A 17,753-nucleotide genomic window follows, 5' to 3' on the forward strand; every position below is an offset into this window, starting at 1 on the left:
ATATCGATGACGAACACGATGCTCAAAACTCAACGGAAAACGACGTCGGTGAAACCTTAAGTGAGAAAAACCTAGAATCGGCTACAGGTAATTAATTGTAGTGCGTTCAATTTAACTGAGTTTCTTGTGTGACATTTTATTTTAAATAATATTTCTCAGATGGATACAAATCTCCAAGTGCTCCTGGAAAGCCTCCTAGAAGGAAAAAAAACCGTTCCGACGATGAATTTGCTTCGTTTCTACTAAAAAACTCAGAAATGATGGAGAGGCAAGAACATCTATTGGAAAACTTTTTATAGTTTGAAGAAGAAAGATTCAACAGGGAGGAAGAGTTGGAACGGAAGAGGATGGTTGGAGAGGAGAAAAGAGAAAATAAACTTATAGATTTATTGACCTGGTTACTAAACGAGCAAAGACATCAAACAGGTGTAGAAAACATGAACAGGGATTCGATTTCTCACTTTCGACCATCAACGCCTCCGCTAAATCTATCGCCACAATCTAGAATTTCATTAACCCAGAAAAGGTTAACTAGTCCTCTCCATCGTACTGCCCACAATTTATTTCCAGAAAACCCTAACCAGCCAGAAGGAAGGTCACCGATAACGAATCATGAATCTAGTCATAATCATGAAGTTACCACTCAGAAACAATGCTCAATTATATCAAGTAAATCAAACAACACGTCAGAAAAGCTAAAAAAAAAATCGAATAAACAACCCGCTAAAAAAAATATACCTATGAAGAAACGCGCAACTCCGCAGGTGACAACATCAGTCGAGACCATAACGCGAGGACCGACGCCATAGTCTACATTAGTAGCAAGGGGATCGACGCAAGTATCAGATTCTGGACCAACAACGATGTTACATTCTGAAGTCTCTGGACCATCAACATTTAAACCAAGATTGCTAATGTGGATGGCACCCGCAGTGGAATCACCAGTACAGTCACCAATTCAACCAGGAGGACATTTGTCAATGATGCCACCATTTCAACCAATAGGATCAAGTACAACTCTACAAGACTTTGGAGTACCTCGTAACCCTAATTACGATGCAATGAGACCAATGTATCAATCTGCTCCGTTTTTAAACCCAGCTTATCAACGTTTTCCCTACAATCCTTATTCTAATGAGTAATTTCAAAAAGTTTTAATTTGCATTGAAAATTTCATTTTCAATTTTTTTATTATAAACTAAATGTACCATTTAAAAAAAAAACAATTTCGAAGTCTCATTTGTGGTCTTTTGTAGGATCCCTAGGCATTTTACTAAAATATTCCAACAGTGCTTGCCTAATTTTTTTTTTGCCTCACTAGGTTTTTTCACGGCAATTTCAAAAATATCTTCTTCAAAATCCGATTCGTTTCCACTATCAATTATTTGTTCGTTATCGTCTTTATTCTGTTGATTTTTTTGGTAAAGAGATTGGTCGAATTCTTCTTTGTAATACTCGCATATATTATGCAGTATGCAGCATGTAGAGACAATATTATTAACATTATTTAGTTTATTGTCCATTCGTTTTAGGAGTATACGCCATCGCCCCCTTCAGTCTTCCAAACGTACCCTCAATAACCATTCGCGCTCTACTAAGTCTATAATTAAACTTTTCTTGGTCTGGGTTAAGTTTTTTCTTGGGGAATGGTTTCATCAACCAGTTCATTAGTGGATAAGCGGCGTCTCCAATCAACGTTAGTGGAACATCTTCTCCCTCTATTTCCTTTTTAGTAAATATCAGTAAACATGTACTTATAATCAGCTACTGCTGGCAAAATTATGGAATAAAAATACTTTCTATTGTAATAGTCACAGTGATTTTCAACCGGGGCTATTATGGGAGTATGTGATCCATCAATCGCCCCCGCGCACTGAGGATAATTCCAAACATCTTGAAATCCTTCAGGAACGTTCTTTAGTTTTTCGCCTTTTGGAAATTTTATATATTTTTCCAACAGATTTTCAGTCATTGCATTACAAAAATCAATAACAATAATGCCAACAGTCGACGTACCAACGGAAAATAGGTTACCAAGGGTTCTATATTCAGCGTTTGTCGCAAGTTTATAAACGGCAATTGCTACCCTTTTTTCTATAGAAACCACCTTCCTCATGTCGGTGTCTATTTTTTTCAATGAATGGCATAATTTCCTTAAATAAAATTAAAAATGTTGACTTGGCCATTCTAAAATTTTGTCGCCATAGTTTGAGCCCCCATGTCTCCATCACTTCATCTTCAAACCATAGAGTTTGAATTCGGAATCTCGACCAACAACTTCTAGTATTAACCCATAATAAAAAATCATTAGTTATAAAGTTAACGCCTTATTAATTTAAAAAGGGCTTATCAGACTTGATGTATTTACCCTTTTTTTAGTCACTCGCAGTCTTTCTCTTACAAATCTTAGTTTCCTTATTCTATTAATTCTTCGTTTTTTCGAATCTCATAAGCATCGCGTCTTTTTTTAGATCTAAATTTTAATAAAAGGAGTAGAAGTAAAATAAGGTGCTTTTCCATTTTGATAATGCTTAAAAAAAAATACCACCAAACCGTATTTCATCCTAATATCTCAATTTTACTTAAAACATACAGCCAACGCAATCTTTTGGCTAATCAATATTTTCAGAAAATTCAGTATAGCGGCTAAACTAATTTTGCGATCAACTTCAAAAATATTTTAAGCACTAGAGATTTACACGCTGTATCGATTGCAATAACAATGGTTTACTTGAGATAAATATTTAACGAGATTTGTTAGAACTCCGATTGCTTTACTAATTTAATTATAGCTAATTACGTAATAAATGAAAAATCACCAATCTTATTTTAAGCACTAGAGTGACTAGAGGAGTATTTGATCTATATTATAAAATTTATTTTGTCAGCGTAAGTAAATGTATACAGAAGTTCCATTAGAAGTAGAAAGACCAATTTTCGAAGCCTCACAGTACACTTCCCTCTTAAGGGGTGGAAGGTTAATTTTTTAATTATATTTTCTTTTCATTTGTTAAATTTGGGGCTGAACAAATTTACGGCCCTGGTTCATTGTATTACTACTAGAATTGCGAACAACTAGCCGTTCAAAATTCCCATTATTATTATAATCAGAATTTAAACTACTGAGGTCATTTCTCGTATGACTATCAAGATTTTTATCTTTCCACCAGCGTGGTTATTTCTCTTACCACCAGTGCTATTTTCAAAGCAATCATTTTCAAAAATATTTTAATCTTAATATTTAAAAAAAACCGAGTGTAGGTTTTAAACGCCATGAAAAATGTCGCTATACCGTATCTACTACTAAATTAGGCGGATACTAAAAAACACATTATATTTTCCATAGGGAATGTATCATATGTACAGGGATGTCATTCGGGTGGGGCAAGGAGGGCATTGGTACCTCTGATTTTTACCAGTTAAAAATCTTAATAAATATGCATTTAACTGCATTAAAAAGGAATCTCTACATTAAACATTAACTTACATAGTAAGTGTTGGGTAGTATTTTAAATACTTTTCAGAGCGTTGTATTTTATTTCAAATACTTTAAAGAAATGTATTTAGTATTATATTTCAAATAAATCTTTTGTATTTTGAACAAAATACTGATTTTTATTAGCAGAAATACGCCTAATTCATACTCACGCACAAACTCGTGAAAAATCCGGCTTATCGCACGTGGTGACGTTGGAGTAACGAGGACTCGAGACTTACGAGAAAATCGGCCTTTTAGATCGCGCATAAAAGTTGAATATTTTCAAACATTCCAACAGTCTTGTATTTTGAGTATTTTAGTATTTTAAAATACTAAAATAAAGTATTTTATTTATTTTAAATACTTTATGCTGTGAGTATTTAGTATTATATTTTAAATACTTTACCGTAGGAGTATTTAGTATTTTATTATTTTGAATACTTTATCGTTTGAGTGTTCAGTATTTTACCAAACACTGCGTAGCCAGAAATTCCACAAAGGGGGTCTAAGTATGTGAATGTTAAGAGGGTGTCGAGGAGGGGGTGAAAATGTAGTACAGTCAAAGCTAGGCCCAAGGAGGGGGAGTCTGGACCTTGAAAACCCCCTTGTCTAAGCCACTGAATAATAATAATAATAATAATTGAAGTGCAGATTTCTCACATTTAACCATTCAACAAAAAGGAAAGTACAAAAATTTTAATAATCGAAGTGTAAGCCAAGGCTTAGTTAAAACACGAGCTAGTGCATCGCGGCCATACGCCATTTTATTTTTGATGATAGAGTAGAGACATTATCAATAGAGGGTTCTAGACAACCAAGGTTAAAATATTTGGAGCTGTAGTTGTATCGACATCTGGTGGTATCAATATTTACAAGAACGTTTGTAAATTAATTTTTGAAGACTTATTTGGCAATTAATTTAATAAAATATACAAAAGCACCCAACCTACTCTTAAACGAAGATTCCTTAAAAAAATATAAAACAATCGTATAAACCGCTCTTAAGTTAAAAATGTGATTTAATATTGCTTCTGTTTTAAGAATAACAACAATCCCTTCTCTCATCTCATTTCCGCTCAGATACTAAACAAACAATATTTTATCAATGATCGTTATTTTTGCTGTCGGATTAAAAATTGCCAATTAAAAAAGTTTTGATATTCTATTAATAAATGAACGGAAACTCATTATTGCGTAAGTAAAAAGGAGTTAAGATATAAAATTTTACGATATAATATTTAATTAAGATTACGCGACCTGTAATTTTAATTAATCACGTGAGCGGAAAAGGTACTAAATTATAAAATTACTAACCGGTTTGAATTGTGAATTGGAAAGGTTTCAGTGGGTTTAAATTTAAACGTTCATATTTTATAAAATATTCATTTTAGTTTTTTTGGAGTGTGCCTGTATAATTTATTGTAAAAAGTAATTTATGTCTCAAATTTCGGTTGATTTAAAATGAGTCTCCATGTGATGGCAAATATATGTCCCTTATTTATTTCTTCAACCTTAGCCTGCATGCTTGCCTGTAAAGGCTTTTCGAGGATTTTTAGACCATGCATTTGCTTAGTTGTCAGGAAAAACAAATATAAATTCAAGATAATATTTTTGAAATTTCGACGAGCTGATTATAAGTGTTCATAGCAGGTTCCGTAAATTTGAGATCGATAATAACTCATTTTTGTGAGTTTTATTGTATAAAATTGCTCTTAACTTAATTAAAGCCTAGACGTTTGATTGAGTATTTTCAAATACATTTAATTGCTTTATATTGCAAATGAAGTAAACTTTCTACGTCGTTTTTATATTATTTATCATATTTTTACATAAAAAAGTATGGTACTTTGAACAGATAAACATAATAAAAAGATATGACTAAAAATTCTAATATATTTTCAAGTTACACGAAATTTTTAGCTTATGGCATTTTCAGTAAAAGATATATTATATTAACTATGAAAAACATTATTTGTTATTGTCGACTCGATATGCATTTAAAGTATTGTCTTCAATTCCGTCGATGATAAACTCAGCAGGTGTCGTTGTTTCATAAATTTAATAATTATCATCCGAGTTCTTATCGTTTGGGTTCCTTTAACCTGTATAATCTTCGTCATCTGACAAGAAGAGGCCACCTACTTCCGCTCCAGATCCCTCCACTTCTTTATATCCGGATCCTTCCACCCTGGATTCTGCAACGAAAGAGGTTACGAAAACCTTTCTCCTGTTATTCAGCTCTAAATACACATTGAGGGGACAAAGATTTCCATGAATCTCTAACTGGGTGGGACCAATACTTATTTCCCAAGCCGCACAGAGTGGTCTAAACACAGAACTAGAGGAAAAATCGTATGGTTTACCGATAAGTCTTAGACTCATTCTGGTGCAGGTTCGTAAATTTATGGTCTTACTATAAATATCGGCTTTAATGAAAGCCTTGGTGTTTATGCTAGCGTTTTCAGACAGAAATGGCCGCCATTTGCTTCTGTGTTGACTTTTGTTTTAAAAAAAAGCTTCGTGGCAAGGTAATACAAACCGGTTCGAATAGGCAAAGAACCTCAAGGTTCTCAATCAGTTTAACGTTTATAGCTGTTTTAATCTCATCTCGGAGCTAGGCACCAATAATAAAGTTCAACTCAATTGGGTAATGAGAAGGCCGATGTCTTGGCCAAGAATGGGACAGACGCGAAGTTCTTCGGTCCTGAACCTGCTTTTACTATCCTTTCTACCAAAGTGCGCGGCATTATCTCAGCTTCCATGACTGACTGGCAAAGGCAGGCTAAAGAGTTTATCTAGGGCCCCTTTAGGTAGACAGCAAAAGAGTTGCTCTCGCTCTCCAAGTCCAGTATCACGTTGGTCATTGGAATTCTAACAGGCCACTGCCTACTTAACAGACATCTTTATTTGATTGGAATCAATGATGATCAAATCTGTAGAGCCTCTCAGGTTGAGGAGGAAACTTCCCCTCGTGTACTTTGTGGGTGTGAGTTTTACGCGGCCCAAAGGTTGGAGCATCTTGGTACGCATCAATTGGGCACCTCGAATTTCTCTTAACATGCCGGCTAAGAGGACTCTTCGGTTTGTGTCGGATGTTGGACTTTCTAAGTTGTAAGGTCTGGGATGCACAATGAATGGACAACTGCTCGAAGTGCAGGGCATATCTCTTGCCCTTCTCCCCACTCATTAATTACCATAACAACGGGGTGGCCCACTAAATGAAAATAATAAATTTCCTGCCTATTTCTACTCTATGTTAAAGTTAATTTCTGTATTTACGTAAAATTATTATCTTAACGTCAATGGCAAATTTCGAAAAAAAAACCAATCTATACTTTTAAGAAACACGAAATTTCGTGATTTGATGCTTATGACTTGAACGAAACTGACCAAACAAGAGGACAGAAGTTATTGTAAGCTGAGATGACCCACAAATCTCAAGTGTAAATTTTTTATTATGTTAAATTTAATGTTATTGTAAGTTCTCGAAAAAAACCAAATTATGTACCGGATTTTGTCTGACCTCTCGCAAAAATCATTGAATTTAAAATAAGAAATCCATCATAAATCACAGAATAACTGTGATAAATCACCGGAAATTACAAAATAAGAAAACAGATGAAGAAAGCTTAACGAGTGGGTCCATAAAGTCCCTTTAACAATGAAAAAGTGAAGCCCTAAACTGATTATGAAAATAAACGGGTACATTTACCTGTAGAAAGATCGTAGTCAATTTCCATTACTTTGGGTATTTCGCAGATAAAATAGTGTGAAACATAACACCTTGAATCGTAATATCTCATCGTTTGAGCGTACACCGAAACGCATGCTTCTCGGGAACTTTCATTGGGTTCCCCTTTCTCCCAGAGTATGGAATCGAAATCTTCATTATTCAATGATTTAATATGCCCTGAAACCAGAATTAGTAGTTAATAAATTTATAAATTTCTACTTTATAGAAAACTATTATTAATGAAATGAAATAATTAAAATTATATATAGTGACTAATAACTGGTGCCCCTATGTCATACACATTAAGTCAAACCCGACGCTGCCGATTGGCTTAAGTTATTGGGTCCCCTTGACATCGCCAGCGCGGATCAAAAACAATCACCTGACTCTTTGGTTTAAAACCAAAAACCGTCGGATTTACACCAGAGATCCTTAATACCATCCTCAGGTTCGGAACCCACTTCAACTCAGCCAAAACCTGCTTCACCTTCATTTTTCACCATCTGGATTCATTCAAGTATCATTTCTTTAACCTTCGCCTTCTGGCGGTACCTTTTTTTTTTAAAAAAAAAACCACTTCGGTGGAATAATGGCTGGTTACGGCACCTTAACTCTTCTGTCCTTCGGGCCAAATTTTCTTGTTAATATTACCTTTAAGGCAATTTTAATTTAAACAAACTTAAGTATGCCACTAGACATCATAAAAATTATTCATGCCCTCGCTAACACTAATAGTGAAGCTAAGCGAGTTACCCGGACTAGTTCAAATACTGACGTTTTTTGATATAAGCTCACTAATTTATATTTTGCCGTTAAGGCTTTCTATTTAAGAATTCAATACTTTCCTGTAGAAATTATCGTAAAGAAATAAAAATATCTTTTAGCTGCTTAACAAATACACTCAATCCCCTAATTTAACAATGACTCAATGTATTTAAAGATAATAAGTGAGCCATTCAAATCCAAACATATAAATTAATTGCTACCGCGAATTTCCATGCAACCAGTTTTTACCAAAGCTGTTATCAAAGTTCTGCCAGCGATGTTTGGTTGAATGGCAAGATTGTGAGAGGGAAATGTTGGTTTTATCGATTAAAATTTTATTTTATACTTACCGTATTTCATCCTAATGCCAACCCAGAAAAACTTGGTAGAATAGGGAGCTAGATATGGAGTAAGTGGCTTCAGTTCTTCCGTGTTTTTAAAGAAAGCCAGTTGGCCACCTAAAGAAAAAGAAAAATTATTGCACAAGGAATGTATTTGGTCTTTGAAAAACTAGTTTATTAGTAAGGAGCTTCTGTTAGATATAGAAATACCTTTTTATTCGGTTACAGCTAGGAGCAAGAAACATAAGGAGAACGCAGCTAGCCTTTAAACACGCTAACGAAGGGTTGTGTACGAATTTCATTGGACAATCGTCACGAGCCTTTACGATGAACGTTTTACGGGCGGGGGGGAAGACAATTTCCGAATTTTCCCATTTCCGACGGCAGCAGGCGCTAAAGCGTCTAGCTAATGAAAAACGTACACAAGAAAATCCACGACTTTTGACGGGTTGCGTTCTCCTTGTGTGGGGTGTTATGTTTGTTGCTCCTAGGTTACAGGTAGGTTATCTAAATAAAATATCGTTTTCAAACCGAAAAAGTGTTTGAGTGGTAAAATGAATTTATGACCATAACCTAAATTATGCAGATCTTTATTAAATCGGGATATAACTGTGTTTATATTGATATTACCAAGGCAACCACTGAAAACAAACTACACTGTCTTTTTTCTAACCATATTGTTGACATTGATCTTGGGCTCCGTCAAAGCTTCTTGATTCGCTGCTCTTATATTCTATCAGGTAACAGTTGTCGTGTCCAACGTCGATCAGCCTCGAAGAAACACCTTCAATTTTCGTCGGGCAATATCCCTCCGCTCGTGAGGGCTTCGAGAATGCATCTGAAAAGCAGGAAAGGTATCTTTCAAGTGATGCTGCTCCAGCCCCACAATTATTTCAGGAATTTAAATTTTAAGACGTTACGAGAAAGCTTAGCTAAAGGCTAAAGATCAATGCAAACTTACTGGGGTGTTTAATGCAGACAAATGGCTTTTCGTCGGTGCAGTCGCTTACTGCCCAAAGCCGCTCTTCATTCATTTCGACGCATTGCATATCCTCGTCTTTGGTGTATTTGGGCTGTTCGGCGTCCCAAGTTAGGTGATGTACCGGCCGGTGGTCCGACCAAGCCAAGTGATGCCTATCCTTATCTTCGACAAGTCGACTATGCACAATCTAAATAAAAAAAACTTACAATTAATAAATTTGTATTTATAATTTATATGATTTGTTTAATTATTAAATTTATTATAACTTAAACGAGTTCGTTCGGTAAAATTTTGATTGTCACAGCATTTTTTCTAACTTACCGTTTAACTAATTCCCGAACATTTCGAAGAAATTCATTTATTCATTTATTTATTTATTCATTTCCCGCTTGGCCTTTTATAGTGCTACTTTGAATACCAAAAAAGCAAAAACAGCGAGATTTATTCCCATGAAAACCTTTCTAAACAAATACCGGTTTAGGGTGATAGAAAAACTGGTTTCGGTTCAGAGTGTCTCGAACGAGAATCAGAACGAAAAAACGCTCGAAGATATAGGCTCTTTCGGGGTAACTCCTTTAGAATCGTATTGGACCGGATCCAATAATTCCCAATCATATTTTTGGTAGTATGATAATTTCAACGGCGTAAAATAAAGACCATTAGTCGATTTTCCATAATTTGATATGAGCGTACGATAATTTTCAAATTATCCTGAAAACCTAATTAAACTGTATAATATTTTATTGATTTTAGCCAAGATTTTTCAAGATGGGGTTACTTTAAGCGTTATTCCGTTTTTCGATTTCTCACAAATATAACCTCTGACTAAATTTAAGGCATTATTCAGATTAAAGGTAAATTTACCAGCAATTTTTAAGCGTACGAATTTTGTTTTCAGAAATGAAACATTTTCTGCCCTTGATACGATAATTTGACTTACACGACTTGACAACGCTGAGCGAATAAAAACAATTGCTAAGAGGTTCTTCCAAAGAATAGACGTAGATAGCGACCCCACAAAGCATGCAGAGCACGCTTTATCCTGAATAATCAAAATCCCAAATAAATTCAAAAATAATTGGCCCTTTTAATAGGATTGGGCCTATAAATGAGTTTCGCGGGCGGGCTCTAGAGACCTCAGTTTCGCCGAAGTTATAATTTAAATAATGTTATCCCGCTGATGATAAAATAAACACATTAGCACGAGTAATTTTCGAAATAAACCAAAAATTAAACGCTAAGCGTGAGTTAGTGACGAGTTGGAAATAAATCTTTGATTAATAAAATCATGGAGTTTACGTTTGCGCGAAGTCCAATCCAAAATTCTTGAAACTTTCCTCTGGTGAGTTGTCGAAGAAACGCCATCTCGAAGTTGTCACTAATGGACACCAAATGACCTCCGTCATCCTTGCAAGTTTCTTCCGCCTCGTACCAGTTCAGATTTTTCCCGTAAGTGGAATAACAGCTTTCCCGATATTTAACTGTGTTGTTCGGACAAATTATGCAATCGGCAGTTGACGGAGCTTCTGGCAATGTTGCATCTACCGGAGTTCAAAAACAACGAATGCCCATTAGCGAAAAGAGTTAAACTTTCGATACTCGTAGAGTTAGTTTTAATGTTATAAGTTTGTTTTACCAAAAACGCACTTTTCCCTAAGAACTATGAACATAAGCTACTGGCACACTGTTATTATGTATTTAAAAATGACCAGAATATAAAATTTGCATGTAGTGCCAACATATTTAAAGTAACAAAACTATGAATATAGCTATTGAATTATACAGGTTCAAATCCCTGAAAAAATATTGTAATAGAGAGAGTAGGGAGGTGACATTTCTATTTGTATATGAATGTGGAATCAACATTGTCTTAATTCGAAGTCCTAGTCTTTGATTTGGAGAAAGCTACTGGCCTAGTATTTTTGGAGATTACCTTGATCAGCTTGACAAATGAAGTCTTTCAGAACATCGCAAGGAATATCATTCCACTTTCCAGCAGTTACTTCGTGACTTTGCATTTGAGCGCAAGGTTCGTTGGCGCGAGCCTGGAATGAAGACAACACACCAGGTAACATACACCACAACGCGACGTTTAACAATCATTAAATAAATTTGAATATTTTACTTTTAAAGTAAATAAACAAAATTCGTTAAAAATTTTTAAAGACAAGTTTCTTTCTCAGTACATTTTCTGCACTTCTTGCATGAGGTAAAAACTTTCCATTGAGATATTTTTAAAACGCTTAAAATTCAGAATACGTACATTATTGGGCTCACCTGGTGCCCAGTTTGTATAGTGAACTTCAGTTCCATCCAACCACTGATGCGCAGCATACCGAGATGGCCGAAGCAATCCAATGTATACCGTGCTTTTCATTCCAGGTTGTCCAAGATATGAAGTCAAGAAATCTATTAAAATATTTATTTACATATAATATGGTAGTAATAGTTTTTAATTGCTTTGAGTTTGCGATGCAACCTTAAGGCGAAGCGAGCTAGTAAAAATCATATTGGTTTATAATGGTAAAAAGATAAATTTCCAAAATCCATATTATAATGAATCAAATCATATAGATTTTAATCTTATCTGCCTAACATATTAAATCAAAAATTAAGCATAAGTGAATTTTTGATAAGCTAAAATAAAAACTTTATAGCTTTCAACCAAAACAACGTCAACTATTAGTGCTAACATTCCGCTCGCTATGAAAATTTGCAGAAACTATTTTTATACATGGAATGCAAGAGCGTGATAAAGCGGCGAACGTTGAATAAAAAAGTGCAGACTTTCTACAAAGCCGATTCGTTTGAAATTAACACTTAATCTCTAATGTTTCCTCTAACCACAAGCTTATATTTTTTGAAGCATGTAAAATACCTTGTTCTTCCTTTGAGTGAATGCTGACTAAGGATCCCGATTTCGGATTTTGGTTTTTACAAAATTCTCTGGCTTGCCCAAACTTCATCTCAGGTACGTCATCTCGTTGATTGCTAAATATTTTGTAGCATTTAGTTCCTGTAAAACAACGTAATATATTAATATTTATTAAATGTCTGCATTGATTGAAATCAGTGGGATCAAAAAATATTGCGGCAACGCTTTCTAAGAGATCGGTTGTTTTAGTGTTTTGCTTTCGATAATTTCTTCTGGTTTCGAGTAGGCGAATTTCATATGCAGGACCAGGTGAACCATTGTTCTGAAAAACTGTTGATTGGTGTTTGGGAAATCATACATGCTTCGAAATATAGCCGCTTCACATTGGATCAAAAAGCATTTTCAATCGACACGAAAGTGTGTCAGCCAGCTCTTGTGAAAGGCTGCCGTTACTTCAAATTAGGCATAAATTATGGTCTTTCCTTAATATCTCTATGGATCAAATGCATCTCATGGGGATTAAATAAATGAAATAAATTTAATAAATTTAAATAAATTTCAAAGGAATAGCGCTACAAATTGCAAAAGGAGCAATGCCAATTTAAAAACTTCAGATATTTTTGTGTAAAAAATAACACTATTTTCAATAATAATAAAATTATTTCAATTTAAAATGATTCAACTTTTGCAGGCTGTGGTGTTCTGCTTTTAAACTAATAATCCGTATTCCTTACCCTGATTTACTAAAACAGACGGCGTAGCAGACGATAAAAAGATGACGAAATCGCGATCTAGGCAGGGACCACCGGGGTGATTAAAACCTGTAGCTATCTCTTAACAAAGATGTTTATATTTTGGATGTAAATTATCGTTTTGAATTAATCTGCACACATTACACAGGCTTGTGGAATTTCTTGAAAATTTGGACACTACGTATTTTTGGTACTTACCAAATTTTTCCCATCCCTTTTGGCAATTTCCTTTTTCAGAGTTACTCCCGAATGATCCCGATATTATGAATAACAAGCAAAGAACTGCAAGGAAGATTTAAAACAATTTAGCTTTTGTTTTATTGAATGTTTAATTTCGTTCAAAGTTAGACAAGGTAAGCTAAAAGAACAACCAGATAATTCTTAAAAATAAAACAATGGAAAACCAGTGGGTCGAACATTTTATGTGTTTTATTGTTGTGGTCAATGCGCTTTTTCAACAGTTATCAGTCATCTTTGAATAGAACTGTTTTTTAATTTTATCGAAACCGATAAGATATACAAGAACCAAACTTATTGTTATTTCGGTCGATCGTAACGTTTCGCGAAAATTTAAATCTATCTCGGAAATAAAAGAGTAATTTTTTAAAACTAGAGTATTACGGCGGGGATTCACTATGGTCGATTTAATATCTGAAATAAAGTGGTATTTAGATCTCTCTACGACCAACCGTAGAAGATGTTTTATACTGCCTGTAAGAATTTGAAGAGGAGTTAAAAAACCCTAAAATCTTAAAAATTTAAAATTAAGAAACTTTTATAGTACAATAAAAATGCGTTTTAAAAGCTATTTCGAAGTCCAAATTGACATTCTAATGTAGAAAAATAATATTAGAGGTTGAACATCATGACAAGAAAGCTTTGCGGATAACAACGTCCCTGAATAAAACAAAGTGGCGTAGCCAGCGGGACACAGGGGACACATGCCCCCCTCAAACAAATGGTACGTACTAATATTTATATTTTCTCAATAATGTGCCCCTCAGCCGAGTCAGCCCCAACAAAAATCCTAACTACTTAATTACGTATAAATTATGAGATTTAAATAAAGTTCCCATAAGAAATGGTTTATTATTTCTCGGGTAAAGTGCGAAAATCAACGTTAACTCGAAGACGGACAAAATTTGATTTTGGCAGTTTTCCGGGAAACTGGCTACGAGCTGATCAGTTGGCCTTCCATGTCAAAAATGGTACACTAACTCATAACCGTACGAAGCTTCTTATCTACAGTCGACTAACTTTCGTTAAATGACGGGATTCTAATACGTTTCTCGCTGAAGTTACCAGTAGCAACAAATCCGTATGGGTATCTCTGCACTGTACACCAACGCTGATACATTAATATTAATTGTAGTACTGGCAGACAATAATTGTTGTCAGTAAGAATAATGCCGTTAGGCATCCACAATACTGAATCTTGGGCATGAAAATCGCTTAAAATAAAGTCTTAAAATTTTTAGCGACCCGACTATTGATTATCCTGCGCTTGGCTGTATTAATTTTAGCCATAGGAAATCGCGCTGATCACTTAATTAAGAATGGCCTACAATGTAGTTTTTATTTTTAATTCTTGCACTAAAAAAAATCAGGACCAAAAAAAAAATAAAACAGCAATAAGAAATACTAATTTGGCGACAGAATTCGGACAAGTGATGCTTCTGATTCGGACGAATAAAATTCGAACAAATGTACCTATCCCTTTATTCGAAACTCGGAAATTATCTAATAAATTTAATCAGTGGGCCGAATAGAATACATCTAAAAACTCCTTACGACATCTCGATTATGGTGTAGCCGCGTTAGGTATAAGAAAAGCGAAAAACCAACCAATGGAGCGCAGCCAAAACAAAACTAAAGGTAAAACTTAGGAAGAGTCTACTGAAATTCGACAGGGGAGGAAGGAAGAGAGATATTCTCTCCCGAAGAGGGGAGGGGGCATGACGACAGTGAGTGATTTAACGAGTGAAAATGGAGAAATTACCAGTTACCACCCGATTAGACATAGTGCTCAAATTATTGGTTTCAGTTATTTTATTAGGATAAACAATTTAGTACGGTTAACCGATAACTATTATTATCCGTATAGATAAATCTGTCAAAGAATAATTTTTTTATACACCACAAATGCTCTTTCGTAACAAAGATATTTGGAAAAGAAAAATCGGCGATTATTTCATTTAAAAAATAAAAAACATTCTTTATCCGTCTTAAAAATTAACCACTTTCTCGCCAAAAAAAAAGATATTTTTAAAGAATACATTTTTATATTTTTGGTACGATTAATTTAAAGAGCAGCTAACCGCTGAAGATTGTTCGTTTTTTTAAAATATAATTTTTCTTGAAATATTATTATTCGAAAAAAAAACATATTAGAAAAATAATATTTGCCGTAAATCGATTACGAAAATTAATTAAATTGATTTGCTAATCTAAAAAAATTAGTACTTTTTAAAATAAAATAATTTATATTTGGTTAATTTTTTCTCTAAAATATAACATAAACCGACCGAAAATTATCCTTTTAGGTATTACCCCAGAGTATAAATTTTTAAACTTATAGAACATTTTCTGGATGGATAATGCCGACCAATACAAACAATTAATATTGCATTGGAATATTGGCATTTTTTATTTTCCTAAATCATAAAATAATTATAAAACTTTCCAAATATATAAAAGGAATCTACGTTTTGGCATGACGAGTAAGCGAACATAGTACGATTTATTCTTTTCCTTTTTCGTAACTGTTGACAGACTACCTAATGCAGCTCTATACTTCAACTTCGCTTCCATTCACCAACTGCTGAAAACCTACATTGGGCGTTAAGCAAACACATTTAGGACTCTTTAAAGTTTTAATGTTTTATATTAACATTATTCGGAACTGAGCGCCTTCGTTACTCGTTTCGGTATCCTACCATCAAATGAATTCCTATTCAACCAAATTATAAAATATCCAAGTTTATAGTTCGCTCGTGTTTCTTTTGAATTGGAAAATGCATTATATTTTTTCCGAATTCTGAATATTAAGGATAACAAGACATTTTAATTACTGTGACTTGAGTGGTTTAACAATATACATAATTTTTTGAGATTTAAAGTTATTTTACCGGATTTCATTTGTTTTTTGACAACTTAAAATTAAATTATCTTTACAATTAACTAGAAGTAGAAAAACGGATAAAATTAACCGACTTTGGTGAAAAATAATCGAAATTTCCTCGGATAATGGATGGATAATTCCGACCACTAATTAGAGATGAATATGTCGCTGATAATTTCGGCACAGTAATTCTGGAGAGGTGTTATAAAAAATTTCCAATGGATTTAAATCAATGGATTTTTTTAATCAGTTGATTTTAATCGCTGATTTAAATCAAATTGATTTTAATCAAGCAACCCTGCCGATAAAAAATCATTACTCTGAATTAGAATTACGCCATTTGGAACTCGTACCTGTTCCAAGCGGAAACATTCCACGTAACAAGAGCGACAAAAAATTAGAGCAATTAGGGAAAAGGTCCATTCACGAAATCAAAGGGTACACGGAGTAAATAAAATCTAAAGCAACGATAGCGACCATGATTATCCTCAAAGGTCGAATGCTACTTATAACGGGCAAGTTGGCCCCAAAATCACTTTGAGCTCAGAGGCGAAAAGGATGTTAACGATTCACCCGCAACCTCAAGTCACACCATGAAAACATCTTTTGAGAAATGTGACTTTCGATTATAATAATCTTTAGACTTAATACACATAAGTCATATTGTACTTTCTAAAGACCCTTAGTTGTTCAATTCCTTTGTAAAAAATTTGGCAAAACCTAGGAACAATTGCTACCGGGCTGAATTTTGGTAAGCACCTTCATTTCGGCATAATGTACACAATATCAAAAGTCCCCATCATTTGGTTGTGATCCCAATTTATTGAACTGGAAGTAGGCGCAAAATAATGGGACTGGCTTTTCACTAGAAAATCGGTTCTATGGAATATTTTGGTTCAACCCATCGTTTTTCCGCATTCGCAAATTGAACGTTGTACCCGCAAAGTTTTTGGCAATTTGGCGCCTTCTTTGACTAAAAACGCAGCCACCGCAATCCTTCGCAATGCTAAGACAATTACTGAAATAATGATTGCTAAGTCATGAATTTGAAAGTGAGGCTATTGTATAGTTCTTTTTTAGAAATTAATTTCGCTGATTAACTGAAAGAAAGATAGTGAAGATTTCAGAAAACGAAACATAAAAATGTTTTCATGGCACGAAATAATGTGAATTAATTGACACTTTTATAAAAGAGTAACGGCATATGATTTTATTTAATATTCTTATTTCATACTATATATATTAATTTAAGAATTTGATTAATTGAAATACCTTCGCTGACCTCCAGTTAAACTGGGAATCAATATAAAATCACTTACCTTTAACAGTTGGTAATACTATACGATGGTTCTCAAAAACTAGTCTTTTCATTTTGATTTTTCAATGAAGGGTTAAAGAAACAATGTGCATTATTTATCCCAGAGCGAGTGATTTCTCTTTGCTCCGATTCTTATATTTTGTTTCTGTTTAATCTGCATTATTATCTCTTCCGCTCAAATTGAAACAAACAATATTCTATACTCCTTAATTTCACTATCGCTTCACAAGGTAACCAATTAAAGTTTAATTGATATGATTTTAATAAATAAACGGAAATTAAATTTTTCGTTTTCGATAACGAGTTTATCTAATGAAATTTGGTCTGGAAACACTAATGAGTTACTGGTTCGAAAAACGCAAGATGTCCAACACTGACTCAGACTAAT

The 17,753-nt window shown here is 34.1% G+C and overlaps 2 protein-coding genes across 2 annotated transcripts; both read right to left on the reverse strand.

The window, feature by feature from the left end:
* Positions 1-5,491: 5,491 nt before the first annotated feature.
* LOC149966204 (C-type lectin domain family 3 member A-like) lies at positions 5,492-9,364 on the reverse strand. The gene is made up of 5 exons (XM_090171074.1): positions 9,279-9,364; positions 8,991-9,155; positions 8,327-8,434; positions 7,191-7,388; positions 5,492-5,673 (listed from the first exon to the last, which is right to left on the reverse strand). The coding sequence occupies exons 1-5, from the start codon at positions 9,349-9,351 to the stop codon at positions 5,576-5,578; spliced, it is 642 nt and encodes a 213-aa protein (XP_090027200.1). The 5' UTR covers positions 9,352-9,364; the 3' UTR covers positions 5,492-5,575.
* A 1,183-nt stretch (positions 9,365-10,547) lies between these two features.
* LOC149966205 (C-type lectin lectoxin-Lio2-like) lies at positions 10,548-17,418 on the reverse strand. Its single transcript, XM_090167493.1, has 6 exons — positions 17,367-17,418; positions 13,125-13,208; positions 12,178-12,315; positions 11,563-11,708; positions 11,233-11,344; positions 10,548-10,840 (listed from the first exon to the last, which is right to left on the reverse strand). Exons 1-6 carry the CDS (start codon positions 17,416-17,418, stop codon positions 10,548-10,550), a joined length of 825 nt encoding a protein of 274 aa, XP_090023619.1.
* Between the last annotated feature and the right edge of the window lie 335 nt (positions 17,419-17,753).

The sequence above is a fragment of the Leiobunum rupestre genome, chromosome 1, assembly GCF_980474605.1.
Source record: "Leiobunum rupestre chromosome 1, qqLeiRupe1.1.hap1, whole genome shotgun sequence".
NCBI classification, from domain to species: Eukaryota; Metazoa; Arthropoda; class Arachnida; order Opiliones; family Sclerosomatidae; genus Leiobunum; species Leiobunum rupestre.